We start from the raw sequence: 21198 nt of genomic DNA, 5'->3' as shown, positions 1-21198 counted from the left end.
AACATATACTTAAATTCAATAAGGTGCTTTCTTACATTAAAAGTGTCCGGGTTTTACCAGACACTTCTTGAAACCCCACCCGGAATAACCCCAGACGGCCTCCAAACGAGGACAAATCCGGAGAAACCCGGATGGATGGCAGCCCTAGTTGTGGAGGTCCAGGCTCAGAGCTGCATCCAGATAGACTGGGAGCAGTCTCTAATATAGTTGGTAAAAGGCTGGGCAAATAATGATCGTCACACTATATTGAAGCTAGCAATTAACATAGGAACTGTGCCTTCAGCGAATTCACACTGCTGCTACAATAAATTGCAATTGTTCTGCATTAAATTAAGATAATAAAAATAATGTGCAATCATCAGCTTTTCAACAAATGTTTCATTAAATGTAGTTTTAAATATCGAACACGGTTTGGCATTGGTACATAATGGAACATTTTTGATTTATTGAACTTTATTGAGCCCAAAAATACATGGTATTGCATCCTCCTCCCTTCAGTAATGGCGAGGTGGCATTAATAATTTAAGACTTCAATGAGAAAGAAGAATGTTCGGGTTCGATCCCAGGTCAGGCAAGTACCAATGCAACTTTTCTAAGTTTGTATGTACTTTCTAAGTATATCTTAGACACCATGGACTGTGTTTCGGATGGCACGTTAAACTGTAGGTCCCGGCTGTCATTGAACATCCTTGGCAGTCGTTACGGGTAGTCAGAAGCCAGTAAGTCTGACACCAGTCTAACCAAGGGGTATCGGGTTGCCCGGGTAACTGGGTTGAGGAGGTCAGATAGGCAGTCGCTTCTTGTAAAGCACTGGTACTCAGCTGAATCTGGTTAGACTGGAAGCCGACCCCAACATGATTGGGAAAAGGCTCGGAGGATGAATGAGAAAGAAGAATGGGCATTCCTGGGCTGTTGGCGGCCAGTCCTGAAATTGGTATCAAATGATAGCTCTTGTAATTAGAAATAACTTTAACTATGGGCAGCATCCCATAGGACATTTGGAAAAATAGATTGAATAGTAATATTCATCATCATCAGAATTGTATGAGCTCAATATTTATTATTCTGAGCTTTTGAAAGTCTTTAAACCCCTTTTCAGACACTAACTGTTATTTTCAAACAAACCTGATGATTCGATAGTTGTTATAAGCCAAATAAGGCATACCCGGTTACTGGTTTGTGTTACACTAGATGCCAGAAAAGTGCATAAGTTCAAAAATGCATGCACCACAGATTGAGAGCTTCAAAGCAGTAATTATTGGATCATACTACATCAGTTAGTACAAAATAGAAAGCCCATTGTCCTTTTCTTGTTCTACTTTATAGACAACCACTTAAGGCTGATCAACAGACAAATAAAAAATAATAGTGAATCAACAGAAAAGAAATGTAAAAGTAACAATCTGGTTCACTATTTCAATTAAAGGAATTTATTCAGAAAGAAAGGAAAAGGAATCGAAAGGGAAGGTTGTTTTATTTGCGGTTAAGTGCAACGGCAACATTAAACAAAGAGAAATATTTAAGTGAGCAGATTGTACAAGAGGGTATCTAGAATTTTCATTGATGACTGCAATTATTCAGACAATCTTAAAGTTCGAATATAATTATTTCTTTTATTTTAATGAAATTTTACAGACTAATAACAAAATTAAATAAAATGCATAACATATGGGTCGGTTCATATCTGACGGAAAATGCGCCAAGCGTATCGTAAATGTATGATCGACGCACTAACGCATCATCTGTTAGGTGAGAATGATTGAATGTTTTATAGTATATTTGTCTGTTTTGGCGTTACGCGACCGAAAATACGCGACGTATGTTCCGCCAGATATGAACCTACCCTGAATCCATTGATAACCACTTCGCGGCAATTATTCGAATTCTTCCTTATTTTTTTTAATTGGTCTGTTTTAATTGGTCTGTTTAATTGGTATGTATGTCACTGTTTTTTCTTACTACTTTTTATGTTAACTTTTACTCATTATTAATGAGCGTCCGTGTATTGGGTCGAATGGTTCAACACAGATCGATGTATCGTTTGTATTAGTCCGAACAAGGCCGATTAGTGTAAACGATGCATTTCATCCAGGCAATACTTCATCAATATTCATCTAGGTTAAGACAGCATAGGCCTTCAAGTGCCTTATTGAGGAGGAATCACTCGGAAGTCTTACTTAGAAGACACTTCCATATTAATTTTTATTGAAACTAAGCAAATTAGATTAGCATTTTTTCTCGTCCAGATTACAAAATCATAGCAACCCAAAATGCCCCCCTTTCACCACTATACGCGCTACATTCTGCGTTGCGAAAAACCTGAGGCGCGTATACGAGCTTTTTAGGGCGTATTCGCTCGGACCGGTCATAACAGCTCGTAAGACCAACAACGCTTATGCAAAAATATCGCGTACGCGCCCATACATAACAGCTCGAACGTCTTCGATCAAACTTGCATCCTCCCCGTACACTCGATAGGATTATATCTATGTATTGCTACAAAGGTATCCTGATTACAGGTCATGGGGACTTGCTGTAGCAAGGAGATGCCGCGGACGGACGCGTATGCACCGTCAACGGGGCCCGGCTCGTCCACCGCTCGGGCATCGGAGCCCCGTGTTTCTGTGACCAAGGTGGAGCCCAGGATCGTCGATGAACTGGTTCTAGAGCTGCTGTCGTTGATAGGGACGTTTGTTGACAAGTAAGTGCTCCAAGGCTGCGTTCAAACCAAACTGACTGTCAGCCGCCGAATGTCAGCGTCTATGCATATTACGCATAACGTATCGTCGGTTACATGTGAACGAAAAAGTGTATATGTATGGAAATACAATAAACTGAGTAAAGTTCGCTCACATTCGGCGGCAGATAATCAGTTTGGTTTCGACAAAACCTAGTACTTATCTAATCATAACAAGTAATTTTCTGTTTGTAATGATATTAGCTTAAACCGGTTAGTTAAGATACTGGCTGTTCGTCGCGGTTTCATCCGAGTCCCGAGGGAACTAATTCCTGTACCTTATCACTTGAAAATACCGCCGATTGTCAACACAACTGCTTGCCGAGTACCAGAAGAGCATAATTTACTTGATTTTTCTATCGTATTATTTGACTGTGTTTAATTTACCATTCTACTTATATGTAAAAAAGTTTTTATTTTATGCGTTTCAGTTTTTGTGTCTAAATATTTTTAATACTTACCCACAGTGGCAGGCGTAACCATAATTGTTTAAAGTCCCTACCAATATATCGACACCTCCTACGTATATTATCGTAACCAACAAAATGACGATTTTGCTTTTTTTACATAAAACGACTTATTTTTATTTCCATTTATTTATTTTTAAACATATACCTATTTTACATTTATATTTAATATTTAAAAATGTAAATAAATATTAAATATAAATGTAAATATGTAAATAAAATACGCCCAAACACAAGGCAGCTGCTAGCAACCGTTAAGGAGTTCCCTAAATTGCACTTTGTCTTAATTGTCACGTCTGATGTAGTAGTTATAACATATTTCGGTGAAGATATCTCGTCAATAGGAATTAAATGAGCTCAAACACTTGGTAGTTGCTATATACTGATGCGGAGTTCCCTTGCTTGTCCGTCGTCAGGCAAGACCTAGACCAAGACCTTCCCGGTATATATCGGATATACACACGAATACCGAGTTTTCACCCGATGCGCGCCTGCAATATCCAAATCGGTCCAAGCTTCTTCGAGAAATCGAGTAACAAAAACAAATAAATAAAAAAATACAGGCTGCGTACTTAAGATAAGTACTCCTTTTAAAATCAAAGTCAAAAAACGTTTTTAGGCATAACGTAACAAAAGGACAGCACTTTTAATAACCACTTTAAAATAGTACTTTTTATAAGAATGTTCTTAATTTTGATTTTAATAGAACTGTCCGTACTAACAGATGAACTGGGATTCTATTATAAATGCGTTTACAAAGGCCCACAAATGAACCGTGCATTTTATGTAACCAATAGTTTCATGCGGTTAATTTATCTTTGTTTCTGGTGTTGAAATTGTGTGTCACTATTTTCACTAAATAAGTAGGTATATGTTTTGCCTCACAAATATATTATATTGGCATAAATGTATTGACACGCCACAGTCAGAATACCAATATCCTTAAAGCTTTCCCTTAGGTAGACTAGCATCAAGTTTGTATAAAGCATTTTTTTTAAGTTGGTTAAGAACTTCTATAATACAATACAAACCTTTTCGTCGAAGAGCTCGTGGCTAAGTCAAAGCCGCGCGTCAAAGTTAAGCAACGCTTAGCGCGGTTGGTCCGTAAATGGGTGACCATCTATTCGATCCCGGTCGTCATTTGAACATGTTTGGCAGTCTTAACGGGTAGTCAAAGCAAAGAAGTCTGACCACCAGTCTTATCAAGAGTCTAACTGGGTTTAGGAGTCAATACACTAGTAACATATTTCTGTGTAAAGACCTCGTCAATTTAAATGTAAAAGCACAAACACACGGTACCTTTGTCAACGTTACACCGTAGAAAACATGTTACTCCATTTACTCCTTTCTAGTAAAAACGGACTTTAAAAAATATGTATCACAATAGACGCTAGTCTCTATATGACATTATTAAATGCCAGAAATTCTGCCGACGACGCCGAAGTCCGCGGGGACGGTATAGAGTAACAAAAGTACAAGTTTGCACTACCGATCGTGTATCCTTTTATCAAACGACTTAGCATCCAAAAGTAATCAATTTTGCAAATCTTATACATCAACAGCCGTATTACGGCCGTTATCAATATTCTATTCATCTTTCATTTTGCACACTAGCGATAGAATGTTGACATTAGCCCCATACAGGTAACGTCCAATGCCTACTTATCTTTAGAAAGCAGAAAAACGGATAAGTTATAGAAATCGGCCATTATTTGGTTACAGTGTAGACATACCACTGTTCAGCGTGGCTTTTTTAGATCTCGTCAGAGTTGAAGTCGCTGAAATACGCTGACCGTTCTATGGAGCGTGATCTAAGAAATACATAATTGCTGATTCTGCTGGACATACAAAATGTGTCAAACCTAATCACGTTAAATTAAGTACTGTGATATACTGGCTCACGTACATTGTACATAAACAAAAATAGAGGTAAAAAAATCATTATTCTAACAAAGTAAATAGAATAAAAATGTGCGCGAAGAGGAACACCATTTATGAGTCAATAATTGCAAACAATGGTAGTTTCACAAAACATTCCGCACCTTATACTGTATCTCTGCTTTACACGACATTGTAAATTATGAAACTTTTTTTCTTTAACGACGTCAAAAATCATCAAATGACCCTTCCCGCTGTGGGTTAGCAGCGGGAGGGAGTGTCAGACTCTTACTGACTAAAACTCTCGTGTTCCGTCGTAGGCCGTTTATGTACCAGGACTACGGTAACTTTTTCGAACAATCCCGCAGGCACCGAATGGACTCGGTTAAAAGTTTACAATTAACAATAAATAAATCGTTTATGAACTTCAGTTATACATAATTTCGCAATAATTTTCTCAATTCTGAACAAGTATACTTTGCCTGAACTAGGTAAAACCTGTGCTTCAGGTGTAAAAGTGCTTACACATGTTTAAAGAAGTAAAATTAACAATCAGCTATAGTAAGTAAATACTAGGTCACTGTGACATATAGTGTAATAAATAATAAGTATTATAATGCTTGTAAGCTATTTTTATTTACCTACAATTAGCAATTCTTCGGTCTGATTATAACAAGCCTTGCAAAATTATAAAAATATTTTTTACATCTAAAATAATTGCGATAAAAAATATTGACTTTACTTTATTACTTAGAAAGTATAGAATCTCTTTGAATGTATATGTAGATTAATTGGTTGAGGTGCAAACTATATCGTTCCCCCTATTTTGTTATTAATGTCAGCGTCGCTTGTAAGTAATAGATCGAGACCCAGCGACTGTCAGACCTACCTTATTTTATAAAGGCTGAAACTTTGTGTGTGCATCTACCTTACAATGGGTAAGCGTAGCATGCTGCAGGCATAATTCATTAAAGAATACCATGAACTATGTGTGGTAAGATTAAATGTGATTAGGTTTGACTCACCTGATATCCCTATTAATCATACATAATGCCAGTATCGGCCAAACTCCCTTAGAACTTCCAATGAGTGAAAAGACTGGTGCTTGGTTACCTCATCCCGAGCGGTGCTCTGTGAAGCAAATTATTCAGGTTGGACCTTTTATTGGCGTATTTGCAAATGTATTTGCACATTCCTTCTGACTTCTATGGCATGCAGACAAAAACTCGAAAATCTGTGGTCATGAGTTCTGTTTACTAAACTTCTTTATTAAAAACCCATGGATTATTACAGATTATTAAAAGTGTAGATAATTACAATCAAATTGTGTATCCAATTCAGTTAACTCACTAAGGAATTTTGTGGTGCAAAAAGGACTCGAATACTGAATCAAAACTGTCATTTAAACCAACAAAGCCCCACTGTAACAACGTGTAACTTATGTTGGGCAAAGTATCTTTATCGAAACATTTACCTCCCTACTCGATGTTCAACTTTCACGGTAAACATTTACAAACTGATACCGTATCATGAACTTTAAACTACACAGAGTTCACTACCAACTTTCGCCATGAATTAAACACTACGTTAACTACGTAAACTACCTCTTCCTCATTAGTTTTATTAATTTCAAAATATAATCCATATATCAGTTATCCTATCCTGGTAATCAGAAATCTAATGATTTCAGTATATTTTCTATCGATTGAACTAATTACGTAATAAAAGCAAAAAATTTAATTAAATCCCTTTTGCTTAGATGCAGTAATTCTCGACCTCATAATCTGCTTTTACAGTGACACGAGTATAGACTCAGGGTCAGCTATCGACGTATGGTTATTAATTAATTAGAGAGCTGGCGACTGCAGATTGTATCTGTTTTACATATAATGTGTATATGTGTATGCAGTGGGTGGTGGTCGTGGTTGGACAGTGGGATGGGGGCGCTTCCCTTTGTGCTAAAGCTTTTAGCTCAGCTTTTAACTATAGAGGTCCTATTTCAGATTTGACAGAATTTATTAGCTGCTGGCTGGGAACAAAAGAGTAATAAGAAGCCATTTTTACACGCTTATATTATTTCAAATTAAGGGTGCGTCTACACGGTGCATGTAGCACGATGTAGCGGAGCAAGTTAATATGCGCAAATGACAAGAGCACTTGGATTGGTATTTTGCTTTGGTACATGCTGGAGTCGCTGGACCCGCGTGTGTTATTTTTTAGTTTGCATTTAAAAAACGTGCGTTTTTTAAATGCATGTTACCTGCGCATGTGCCAACATGCGCAAGCTACTTGCACCGTGTAGATGCACCCTAATATTACTTGACTACAGTCTAAAGATTTTGAAGCTAATTAACAGTCAGACTATTTGCAATTTGAAACATATGTGAAATTGCATTCTGTAATGGAGTTTTCTTTTAGAGGATTTATACATTTCCCTTTCTCCATTTTCCTGGAACTATTTGATTAAAATCTGTGAAGCATCCGCCGTGTAGAGCTTTTCAGAAATCTGTTAGCTGCTGTAATATAATTTTCTACTGCGAACCGGATCTCTCGGTATTTGCAATAAGCGCAGCGTCTGTAAAGGGATATTTTCGAGAAACATAATATATATTTCATGAGAAAGGCACTGACGTTGGTTTTCATTTGCTAGCAATCTTGTTTGTTTGTGAAGAACTCGAGGCTATGTAACAGTCGCACGTGTCGATCGATCACAAGGTTAAGCAAAGTTTGGCTCGGTTGGTCTGTGGATGGGTGTTCTTACACGTTTAGGAAGGCAAGGAAAACTGGTGAGGCCCGGCTGTCATTTGAACATCTTTGGCACTCGGTACGGGTAGTAAGAAAGTCTGCCAACCAGATTCACAAAGGGATGTTTAGCTGCCCAGGTTACGCTGCGACCCACCCCAATGTAGTTTGGGAAAATGTTAGGCGGATGACTAAATTTGTTTGTTAATTTAGTGGTTCCCTTTGTGAAGTCAAATATAGAGGTCGATGTTGCGGTATTTGCTGAAATGTTCGTTCACAAAGGGATTCCTGACATACCTCTCGATAAATCAGGTATGCATTTGACAGTAGTGCATCCGTGAACAATTTAGAACAAAGTCACTATCGCTATTGTTGCGTAACTGTGTTTGTGAAATAATAGAATCGCTTTGATTTTCGTGATTAATTGGCGAGTTTTGGTATTTAGATTGTAACAAGGTTTTATATCGGGTGTGTCGTTCATAATCACATTAAATGAAATGCGTTAATATACTGGTTAATATATGTCGATTAACAAAATAAAAAAGAAATATACGTAAAAATAAAAAAATGAATTTTTCAAACAAAGTAAATAGAATAAAAATGTGCGAAAATTAGAACACCATATAAAAGTCAGTCATTACAAACAACAGAAATTCTCCCTTGAAAACTGACAGCTGTCAACTGATCAAAATATTAGATACTCCTAACTTTATCTCTGCTTTACACATGATGTTGTAAATTATAAAAACGAAAAATGACTCCTGTGGTTAAACCACTGAATGGATTAGGTTATTTTTTTTACAATTCGCCATAGAATATCATAAAGTATATGTGATAGGATTTAATGTGATTATGAACGACACACTCTGTATTTATGTTGCCAACAAGGATTTACATACAACCTGACCCTTACCACATTGCCAGCAAAATGTAAGACCTATACTTAAAGACATACCGATATTCTCATACCCCTGTCCCAAACTCCCGTTTCAGTCTATGCAACATGTATTTTTCTTCTTTGTTTCCATATCTGATGTAATAACACGACTTTTTTCCTTATTTATTATTTGGTCTTTCCACTCATGTTACTATCCACGTTCATGCTTAAAGCGATCTCATAATATTTGCTCTCGTACCACGGCAACCGGTATCCACATAGGTCCTCGGTTACATATTCTATTTTGAAACTCCCTCTTATATGTGTACCTTCCCCAAACTATGTTTCCAAGAATATTCTTAAAAAATCCGATATTGATGCTAGAAAATAAAAAAAGAATACCTACTTCATAGAAAACCGCAGACTTTAGCTCGCTTCTATATGAAAGCTAATCTGTTCACCAAGCTCGATATAACGAAGTATTTTCTTTCACATTTTATAATGGAAATCTTTCACAGGTACAAAAGATAAATATCCAGTGTCGGCGCAACATAAAGCCACAATTTCAACCCGCCTTTGACGGGTTTGAGTGACATGTATTGTTTTAGCTTCGATCGCCCTTTCAATACAGTCATGCTCTTATCTTCATTGAAAATCTAGATGCCTTAGAACAATATCTAGATTTTCCAGGATCGTGTCTAAAAGGGGATATAATGCAGTCTCTCGTACTTACAATACATCGTCTTAGGTTTCAAAGAAGGGATGACATTGACATTTAAACGTCTATTCTGTACGGCGCAAACTTTAGAGGGAGGTTCCAAGAATACATTAGTAAGAAAGTTTGTACACAAAACAATATGTAGGTGTATGCATATCCACTTGTATGTAGTTCTATTTAGTAGGTACCTGTAGGTTTATTTTAGAATATCTACTTGCCTACTGTTCACATAAACCGCACGTCATATGCATGCTATCGTCAATTGATGATTGCTCTCCGATTCCGTTAGAACAATCAATATTGTGTCAACATAGTGGTCAAAGTCAACTTAATGGCGATATTCCACCAAAATTATTCGAACAAAAAATGCGTTTCGAGTCCATCTAGGTCGCGTATTTTAGATTTGTAACTTTTTGCAAGAGTTAGAAGACTAAAGGAAACATGTGTCCCTCACAGTGGAGCGCACAGGTGGAACCTCGCCTTAATACAACGCTGGACATGTATAAAGTTAGCCAGGCCTAAGCTATGTCAAAATAACATGTTTATATTTCACGGAGACCTTTACAGTATGCGTACATATCTCCCACTCGGAAACCAAAAACATTAAACATATCAAGAATTCTGATATGATACAGAAATGTCTCATGGGCTAAGATTTGTTTTACAACTTTCAGTTGACGTCAAAGCGCTCGCTTCTCGTTGCATTTGCTCTGAAAATCATCATCAAAAATACATACCTGTTTGCCCCGTTGACGTGTACTTATCGATTACCGATAGCCTGAGCTTAGTTTTAGAACAAGTCTCATGCCTATTGCCATGAACCTGACAAAATATGAACTCAATTTTACCATCCAAGTAAGCAAACAAAGCCAGAAACCTAGGACAATTCACACACGACTCCGAATTCCTCAAAGGACCCGGCGATGCAAATGTAAAGGATTTGAGCGAATTATTCAAAAGTTGCACCCACAGTGGCGTACGTGAAAAACCTTCGAACTCATGATTACTAAGCCGCAGCAGCTGCAACCAGCAACCACTACTCAAACAAAGCAATTACACAGTTTCAATTCCCGAACTCACTTCAACTTTACGTGGACGACGCGCTAACATTATTAATTTACAACTAACAAACTAGTTTCAGTTCAACAAAGTAAGCTTGATTCAAATACAGAAATACATAGTTTTGAATACATTTTTGTAGTAGATATTCCATCTGAAAGCCAGTTCGCAGTAAGGGTGTCGCTGTGTAATATCAGCTTCATTTGTTTGAGTAGAGGCGTGATGCTGTAGTACTTGTTGCGTGCTTCGCGACTTACATATGTGTTATTTCATTAATCGCGAAGTACATTTTATTCTCTAGAAGCTTTCGTCGAAATATTAACATTTACTTTATTAATATTTAAATTAAATTGATGCTGTGTATATGATATCGGAGATATGAAGATTTAATTGTTAAAATAATTGGCAATTTTCATTGCAATATTCACTTTTTTACTATAAATTGGAATACATATATGCCAATAAAGGACTGAAACTTGTGCAAAGATCGACTTTGTTTTATGATAGTACAGTAGGATTAAGATAGTAAACACTAGATATTCTACGTTGCAACTCATGAGGCTGATATAGGCAATGTATTAAACTCTCGAACTAGTTGCATATTTTAACTTCTGGTCAATAACCGTTTGTACGACATTTTCATACGGTTGGTCTATATTTGACTACCTCTGTACTGCCTACCAATATGACACAACTTGATGGAAAATATTGGGAAAACGTGACCAGGCATTGTACCTAAGTCAAACACGGTAGCGATTTATCCGATAGCAACAATTCAAGTTGAGCTTAACATGTTACACTAATATCCAGTAATGTATGCTAATGTGGTACTGTAGTATCTTGGATCACTTATTCGAAAACACTTAATCAGTCACCAACTACGAAAGTATACCTACTAACTCCTTACCGATTTTGATTACCAAAGCTCTCTTGGACGACTCAGTCTTACAATACATTTGATTTCTAGATCTTCATCAGCCTTTAAGCTTTCTCAGAGGTTTGCCGCTAATAAGTTGAGACTTGAAAGTTTTATGACTTCGTTCAATTCTGTCTGAGCGCATCTTCGATCGGCATCAGCGATTGCCGGCTCTTGCAAGAGAACTTGTCATTTATGAGATAGATCCTTGACCAAGATGACCTACTTTAGTTAAAGAATGAAATTAGACCTCGTCTAATAGGTAATGTAATGTGCGTAGCCGACGAGATTCATCTTACTTAAATCTATTAGCGCGAACTGCAATATGATTAAAATAAAATGCACTGGAAGTGTCGCTTGAATATTCATATGTGACCTATATAATGGGCAGTACATGGTATTGATCGAGGCTGCTCTAGAGCTATTTACCTGAGCCTGCACTGAGCGATCCCGGATTTCAGTGGAATGCGTTGATGAACACTTACCGAGAATTCAACAAGGCTGCGCTGCGCTGTATCGATTGCCTCTGGCCTGTAAACATGATATGTTGTTTATTTGATTTTATTAGGTACTACTTTTTCTAGGAATCAAATGATATTCAGTTTCAGTGTAGGTATTTCATCTGAAACATAATGTTTATTTCATTGTACAAAAGAATAATCACTTCTCAGAAAATCTGGGTAATTGGGATTAACCACCGTTTTGTTACCTACGGACTAAAATTATATTTTAGGATGTGACGAAATGGTGTCGAATTATCATAAGGCGCTTTGCACAGGTTGCTACAGAGTCAATTTTTATGTACTATCAAATGGGATTGCGCACTTCTAGCAATTTTTCCAATACAGGACATCATTGAAACCTTTCAAAAAATTGATTCTTGTCTACACCAAAGTTGGTCCGTGTACAAAGCGCCTAAGGCTTTACTAGTGTTTGTGTCAATGATAAGTCTAGCTGAGGCAGGGATCTCCATAATTAGCAAATGTCGCGTGGATAGGGTGTACCATGAAAATGTTTTAGGTGAAACATTTAAACCACTGCTTCTACAGTTAGGTAATCGATTCGAAGATGGACTTGAAAGATGGTAACTTATGGAATCATCACTTGTCAAGTATCCAAAGCCTTGATTAACAGTCTCGCGGAAATGAATGCTACATATTTTTACTAACGTTTTATTTTGAAAAATGGTGCTTGAAAAATGAACACTGTAGTATTTCAAATTGAAGGGGATCGAATTGCAGCGCCACAAATTTTGCTTCCTATTTTAATTGAGTTGGTATTCGGCATAGATCAGCCACAAAACTATCTAAAGTAACAACAAAAACTGGTTTCAACCCCACTCGTGAATGTTAGTAATATTGCTTGATGCCAAGTTGAATTAAACCAAGATTGTAAACATTTAATTCTCATTTGTTTCAGTGAAGAAGAATCGCCCCTTTCGTTAGTCAAACTACATGTTATTGCCGATAAAGAGGAAGGATGGTTCCAAGTGGTTTCCTCGTTGATCAAAAAGATTCCACTGGAAAATCCTTTGGGACCTTCCGCCATTACCATTGCATTTGACGATTGCCCACTGCCGTCTAAGGAGCAAGTGATAAAGGTAGGTCACGTCTTCGTCAATTATATCTGCGTGAGCTTTAAGAGACACCCCTAAAAGTTAAAGGACATAATGGTTTATTAAAAGTGTGGTCATTGTATGCATGCACGTTACAGTGTCATCATGATACTACGTTTTATACTGATATCGAATCTGGATTGTGCAACTGTCAATTATTCCGTTTCCATTAACTCTGCTACAAAATAAAAGATCTCCAAAAATTGAATTTCGCAACAGTCGGAAAGAAAATAAAACCGCTCCTCACCGCGCCCGTTTTCAAAGGCCTTCATGCTGTACTGGAGCTTTTGCATCGAAAAGTTTACCTTTCCAATTTACAGCATCAGTAGGTCTGACATCCACATTGCAGTAAATACATATCTGAATGAATTCCAACCACGGAAATTTAATTTCGTCTGCGGATTTTAATAGATTTCTGCCGTTGATAGAAGATACGTTGTTGATAAGCGAATAGTATTTAAATGCAATTCTGTTGTGTATCTGTTGAAGTTGAAGCTATCTGTCCTACTTTGTAGACGAGATCCGTTTAGGTGTAAATAAATCGACTTATTCTATCGTCGCCGGAATTTCGCCTGCTATATCTACAAAGTCAAAATAAAACTCTTATCAAATGCCTTGGAAAAATGTACGAGGCTAGAGATAGCATTAGCTAAACTCATTTAGGGTCCAGGATGTTCTTAATGAGAACAAGGTACTCAATACTCAAGTCTTTATTAGCATTCCGTGTGTTATACAGGTGGTACATTTTACAGGTAGATGCTATTAAGACTTTTCTTTTTCACCTTCACTGGGTTGAAGTCACTTCTTTTGGAAATCGAAAGGTCCAGAACGAGAGACGATGATGATTTTTATTCGTATTTTCAGTTGATGGAAATGCTAGGACTGTCGGCTATGCGGGCACTGTCGGGAGATATCAATGTGCAAGTGGAGCGCAATATATGCGTCATCCTAGGATGCATTGCCGACAAGTTAGCTGGGCCTAACAGCATAGCCGTGCTTACTGAAGAAACCCTTGACTATATGCTGTCTTTCGTGGTAAGTTTTTTACACGCTTTTATTAGGTCGACCTGTTTGTATATCTAAGGTATGGAATCTAACGTAACTAATCTAACCATCTTCTAAGGATCGTAGCGTCAAGAAAATTCCCATCTGAGAGTATGTATCTACTTCTGATAATACATATACAATAATATGATACAGTCGAACTGATCTGATGACAGAGACGGAACTTATGTACAGGAATTTCATGATCGAAACATAACTGAATATATAATTAATAACATTGAACCCTAATTTTGAAAAGTGGCAAACCCAGTTCACGATGATGTATATAATCGAATAGATTTCCTAATAAAATGTACTTTACTGCCTTTCACATACAGCTGCAACTGCAACAAAAATAAATATCTGTCTTCTTTGACTTTTGTAGATGTTCCGTCGTGAACCGCGCATAGTGCTGTACGCTTTAATAGCGCTGGAGAAGTTCGCTCACACCACTGAGAACAAGCTGACTATCAAGGCAAGACTTGACGCTGAGGTGGACAATCCGCTGATGAATTTGGAGCAACATGCCGAAAGCGCCGACTTCACTTGGCGCCAGGTCGGCTTCTGCGCCAAGTGGGCGCTTGACAATCTATGTAAGTAAAACTTTAACTTTACTTTACCTGTTACTTACAGCATTTTTATCGTCCCACTGCTAGACAAAGGCCTCCTCTCATACGGAGAAGGATTGAGCATTAATCACCACGCTCAATACGGGTTGGTGATTTCAGACTTTATAGTCCAGGTTTCCTCAAGATGTTTTTCCTTCACCTTTTTATCAGCCATTGGTGTCCAAGATATACTTAGAAAGTACATACAAACTTAGAAAATTTGCATTGGTATTTGATATCTTGTTTAACAGGTGGAATTTTATATACCAGATTCTACCACTTCATATTATATATTTAAATATCACATAAAAACGCAGACATTCTCTTAGGTACATTTTCCACATAATTCTAGAACCTTCTACCTTTACATTACAGTTACGGTACCCGGCCGTCCTCTGAGTTACGAAACGGCGGACATGTCAGATATTAACGCCATTTTGAATACGCAAGACGTGAGCGAGTACTTAAAGATCTCGTGCGACGGCTTGGAGGCCCGATGTGACTCGTACTCCTTCGAGAGTGTTCGATGCACCTTCCCGGTAATACCTTTGATTGCAATAAGCTATTATTTTGCATATTATGCCTGACTTCTTTTTTTATCGTCCCACTGCTGGGCCGAAGCCTCCTGTCTTGTGTGTGAGTGTCCTCCTGTTACGTAGAAAAGAATTCAGTGAGAGACTCAATGCGGGTTTGGGATTTCAGATTTTACAGTCCAGCTTTCCTCGAGATGTTTTACTACACCTTTTTATAAGTCATTGGTGTCTGACCTGGAAACCAACCCACGCATTCATACTTGAGCGGTTGGTTCTTCCTAATAACTTATTATGTGGATGAATATCATTGTGGGTTGTTATCTTGTTATGTAGTTCCACGACTAGCTATCTGAGATTCTGATATTTCAGTCTACCAAAAAGAAATTATTTACAATGAGTGATTTCGAACGAAAAATCTAGTATGAAAATATATCAGGCTTTCACTCGATTAATTACACGATCACTGGTCTTTTGTGTAGATTTATGAAGTTCTGTTATTTATAGGTCGTTCCCAATATTACAATTATCGTCAAATTACTATCTCCAGTAACCAAAACAAAACAGACAGAATATTGTGAACGTCCTTGATAGTTAGTCAAAACATAATTATTTTAGCACAAAATATACTCTTACGAATTGACTGGCAAATAACATTGTATTCCAGGTGAACTTCGGAGTATGGTATTACGAATGTACCATTATAACTCCGGGCGTTATGCAGATCGGCTGGGCTACTAAGAGCAGTCATTTCCTCAACCATGTAAGTAAACTAATTATTTGTTTGTTCGTTTGGTAAAGCTGGGCATCGCGACGCCTCGCTTTTAAAGACACACTTGCATTTTGGCACTGCAATTACCGATATTTAGGTATTAGCAACTGGAAACATGAAAATATATATTTTTTTATGAAAAAATGTTGCCTATTTTATTTGTAAAATATAAACTAGTTTTTGTCTTATCATGTTTCCACTTGTTAAAAAGAGTCACCTTTTATTTTTTAGGATAGAACATTAAGGTTACACTAGATTATTTAAAATTTAGAGATCACAGACACTTATTCACAAATATATAGGACAATCTAGTATTCACTACTCACAAAAATAAGTGACTGAAAATTACAGCACTAACACTTTCGCCCAATTTCACCAACATATTTCGTTTCTGTAAGTCGGTTAAGAGACGTCTGTCTTTTTCCAGAGAGAATTTTCGCCAAACTTGCTTCTTGTTTTACCTCGTTTTGGCAATTAATAACTTCAGGACAAATCTTGAATAAAATGATTAGGTACCTTCGGGTATAAAGGACAATGCTCATGAAGTATGAGAAAAAAACCCAGGCCCGGCGCAAAAGAAATGTAACTCAAAATATAGGAAAAAATAAGTAATTAAATATTACATAGGGGGCATTATCGAAATCAGTGGCTATATGTGTGAAATTGCTGTTCGAATTTTAGGGCAACTTCTCCACTATTCTACTTACTTTTACAAGATAATAGGATGATAGAACTAAAACACGATACGAATGTACTTTTCATTTTAATAATAACTTCTAAAAGTCATCGATTCTTTATTTCTAACACGACATGATCCAAAAATGTTGCGGGATGCGCGAACTGTTCATCATGTCTAGCCCACCCTAAGTAATGTAAAACGCTCATGACGCGATGACGTGGGCGCTGCAGCCCAATGTCCTCCACCCATGAATACAGGAGCAGTAATATCCTGATATGCCATTCCTGCCATTTTCCCTCGTATAAAGAATTTAGGTGTAAAGGAACACTGCTAAAGTGAAGTTAACCCGGTTTGGACAAGGCTTGCGTCGCATCCCAAAGTCCTGAGCTGTACTTCGGTATTGATTTATCTTTTTGGAGAGGCTTATTACTTGCCATATTACTTGTTTGTTATATCAGATAGCACTTTAATTAAACTATAAGCCCCAGCTGCTCATGTTACCCCTTTAAAAATCAAATAGCAATTTCACACATATAGCCATTGATTTCGATGATGCCTCCTATGCAGTATTTTATTACTTATTATTACCTATAATTTGAGTTACTTTTCGTTTGCGCCGGGCTTGGTTTTTTTTGAGCATTGTCCTTTATGATAAACAATTGTTTTTCCCAGTCGTTTATCTTGTTGTTGAAATTGGGCTAACTTTTTCAAAATTAAACCAAAGCACGAGCATTCATCCTGGTCATCATACTAACACCACATTTCATATTTAGAACATCAACCATAGACAATTCGATTGGATTAAAAACTCCTGCTAGGGTTTGATTTGTCTAGAAAGTCACCATAGTCCTGTCTAATCTCGTCTTCGCATATATTCATAGAGCACTTCTCCGTGATGTGTCGTGCTGCCCAGTTCATAGCATTCCTATACATTATACGTACATTATAAATAGCTAATAAGCTTAGTCGTAACTTTATTTAAGCTAGTAATTCTATACAGATGGGTCATATACACTGTTAGTTTTACAAATTGTCCCTAATTGGAAAATCAAAACTCTCCCGTATTGATATTCCTCTCTTTTTAATGTTCTCAAGTTATTTGGAGTCAGCGCAATGTATTTTTTCTTTCTCCCATTTCTCTCTGTGAGACGTCATACTAATATTGATTTTCCTTTATTATTTTTTTCTTAAAATTCGCCGCACGCTAGAAGTACCTATACTATTAAAATTGTTAAATCATCTACACATTTACTCTAAGTGTCTTACGAGTCTATTTAAGTGATCCACAAATGTTCCTCGGGGCCGCCAATGTTGTGAAATTGAAATCGGCGCCATCTTGTTCTTGTGGCATTTTTTTTAAACACATAAATTAAACTTTAAAAATTATTACAAAGCAGTGTATGTGGCCCGTGATATAACAAGAGCTAAGCCGCTATCTAGCAACTATCAAATATATTTAGTACTTATATGTTCTTAGAAACATAAAGTAGGTACCTCACTTAAATCATAGGACAGGTTATCCTTGAAATTAAATTCAACAATTGGCAGAATATTTTTCTTTTTCATGAAATGGATGCCGGATAGCAAGTTCAGGTGCCTATAAATTTGCCCAATGTGTGTCACGGATTTTAATGCATTTTGTCGGTTAATTCATGAAACGCATTTTAACTTCAATGAGAGAAAAATGTAATTGTTTTTATACTGTGGAAACTTATTAAGTCAGAACATTTTAACTGACTTGAATGACCATCTATAAAATTAAAAAAAAAAAAAACAATATCTCCTTGGACAAAATTAAAGGCACTCTTATAGTACAAGTGTTAATGACACGCTTTCAATTTAAAATCTATTGTATAACATGTCAGCTTTCATGCTTAAATAAACAAAAGCTTTTTTCAGCTGGATTAACTGCGAATTTCAATTACCGATCTATCCATAGTTTTGCGATCAGAAATCGACATTTGACGTAATATATAAAATTCAAATGTCAAAATTCTATTTCTGATCGCAAAAAAAATGACAGATTGGTTTTTGAAATCCTTGGTTAGTAACGCTTGCTTACAATATCAAGGATATTATATGCGAGTTGAGCTGTACTATGCTTAAGGTTTTGCAATGCGTGTCGTTGGCACTTTATAGGCTAAGGCGCCGAAGTACCACGCCGAAGCATTGGAGTCAAGTGGCAATACTCCTTTGAGCTTTGAGTCCCGCGTATCATGCTATTGCCTCATCTTGCGCTTGACATCAATCTGCTTGCGTCGTTCTGCAACACCCAATAGCTTTAGCATAAAAACTTCTTAAAAAAAACCGACTAAAGTCTGGAAAATCGTGTGCTGAAAATTGCATTAAAATCGGTTCAGCCGATCGTGAGAATTGCGCACAAACATACAGGTCCAGCTGTAAACTTCATTTTTGAAGTCGATTAAAAAACATGTTGTTGAAAGGTAGAAAATGACACACTTGGATATAAGTCCACGTTTTGGGTATATCTTTATAAAATAAAATTATGGTCAATCAAAGATGGTGCCGTATAGTGATCAAATTAAATAACACACATTTCCCAGTTCACAAAAAACCCTCATCTGACATTACTTCTCTCAGTATTCATTTGTCAGCTCAAATAGTACATTTAGATATATCAACTAGTCTAGTTTTAGATCTAGTTTGTAATTCACAAAAATAAACTATAGGTATTGGGTATTGTTGGCGCCTAGTTAATTAATTCCAATTTATCATTAACACATATAGGATCACCCGAAATAGAATTTATCTAAGTTATATGTTAGATTAAAATAAATTCAAGTAGCAACATTTTTCAACAACGTGTGCCAATCTTAATATGTGTTAATGAATATTGTCATTTCAGCAGCGTTTTTTAATTTAAACCATGACATAAGTTAAACAGTGGAAAACCTTAAAAGTACCTAGTATATCTTTAATATACATAATTTGTATTGAAAAACACTGCACAAATAAAATAAGTTCTGCTAGTTTTGTAAATAGTATGAGATACTTACAAACGGATGGCATTTTTCCGATGACAGTTGTCAATGGCACCAGCGAAGTGGCACCCGTCTGTAAGTGTCTTTTTTTAATTAGACCATAAATTTGCTTTCATTAGCTCCCGACGACACTAGTGAGACTCGTTTGTGAATATTTCAATGCCTTTCATATCACTTAACACCCCTTCACAGCCTACTTTCGTAGCTTTCTTCTAGCCTACAGCCGTCATCTCCCCTTGTCATTTTTTCATGGTTATCATACTTTCATATTGAGTTTGACTATGGATTTGCCGTTTTCTAATTATGGCCGGCATTGTAACGGTTTATAGTAATTGAAACGGAAACAATTAACGCACGATTACTATTCTAAAATTAACTTCAAGAACACTGCGTTCCAGTTTGCTTGAAATTGAAACCTGTAAATGTTACACACATCGATATTTTTAAAATAAACTTGTGGAACCAGTATTAATTGTGATAGGACAAATCATATGGAAGACAGACTTAAATTCTATGCTAATATCACTTAAAACTAAAATGCACTACTATCAATCAGTATAATAATATATATGAGAACAATATTAATAAAAAAATTTCGGATCTTAAAAACGGCATTTTCATGTCAAACTCCTAATATTTCAGCTTCGCTATTTATCTTGCCCGATTCCTATATAAAAAATAATCGAATTAACTTCATTTTTCCCTTTTGTCAAACTTCATTTAAATAAATCAATCATCATTAATGAACAAAACAGACATTTAATTTCACCAATGAACAATCATATTGTATGTACTCCCCCTTACCAATACATATAATATATTCAAATAATTGATAACATTGAGATTTTTACGATGACAATGTTAAATCATCGAACAAAGAAATACCATGCAAAGTACGGTATAGAAGTGCCAACAATTACCTTACCTTTGACATATAGAAACCGGGCAAAAAGGGTTTAAAAGATTTGTATGGGGGCTTCAAATGACACAAACAATTGGCGCCACATTTTAGTGTTACCACATATATAAACTATACAAAAAAAAAACATCTTGATATAAATATGACGATCCCCATACAAATGAGTGTTCGCCAATTCCCATTTTCCTGTGATGGTGCGTATTGCGTGCTTAAACAAAGTGTATATATCTCTTGCAAAGTCTGCATAAGTAGTATCACAAACTTATGGCACCAGATTTTTTGCAAAACGAAGAGCCATACTATTGCCATTTTATATAAGGAACAAATAACATTCACCAAATTACTTACTTAAGTATATATCAACTGATTGAAAACCATCAAAATAATGTTGTTGAGTTCCTTACAGACATCTGTGTTACAGACGATTGATGAATGGTACCATTCATACAAAATTGTACACTGGACTATGTAAAAACTGACTATATTGTGGTAAAAATAATTTAACACATCACAAATAAAAAGTAAAAGAAACTTCACAATTATAAAAGAAAATGGCGCGCGTTACGCACTGTTTACACAACCCCTTTTTACTGTCTCATAGTTGTTTCACATTATACAAATAATGAACCTGATTC

At 36.5% G+C, this 21198-nt stretch overlaps 1 protein-coding gene across 3 annotated transcripts in view; it reads left to right on the top strand.

The window, feature by feature from the left end:
* LOC124644985 (RING finger and SPRY domain-containing protein 1-like) overlaps positions 1-21198 on the top strand; it is a 29910-nt gene that overhangs the window by 1250 nt on the left and 7462 nt on the right. For all 3 annotated transcript variants that reach the window (XR_006986131.1, XM_047184686.1, XM_047184685.1), the window contains exons 2-7: positions 2520-2701; positions 12814-12994; positions 13874-14044; positions 14439-14646; positions 15037-15200; positions 15859-15954. Coding sequence is in view for 2 of the 3 variants with exons in the window: in XM_047184686.1 (XP_047040642.1) it covers positions 2523-2701; positions 12814-12994; positions 13874-14044; positions 14439-14646; positions 15037-15200; positions 15859-15954 (999 nt within the window). In the remaining variant the exon portion in view is untranslated. The remainder of the gene's footprint in view (positions 1-2519; positions 2702-12813; positions 12995-13873; positions 14045-14438; positions 14647-15036; positions 15201-15858; positions 15955-21198) is intronic.

This window comes from Helicoverpa zea, chromosome 31 (genome assembly GCF_022581195.2).
Source record: "Helicoverpa zea isolate HzStark_Cry1AcR chromosome 31, ilHelZeax1.1, whole genome shotgun sequence".
Classification (NCBI taxonomy): Eukaryota; Metazoa; Arthropoda; class Insecta; order Lepidoptera; family Noctuidae; genus Helicoverpa; species Helicoverpa zea.
The sequence above is the reverse complement of the archived record's forward strand: the minus strand, read 5'-3'. Positions and strand labels throughout refer to the sequence as shown.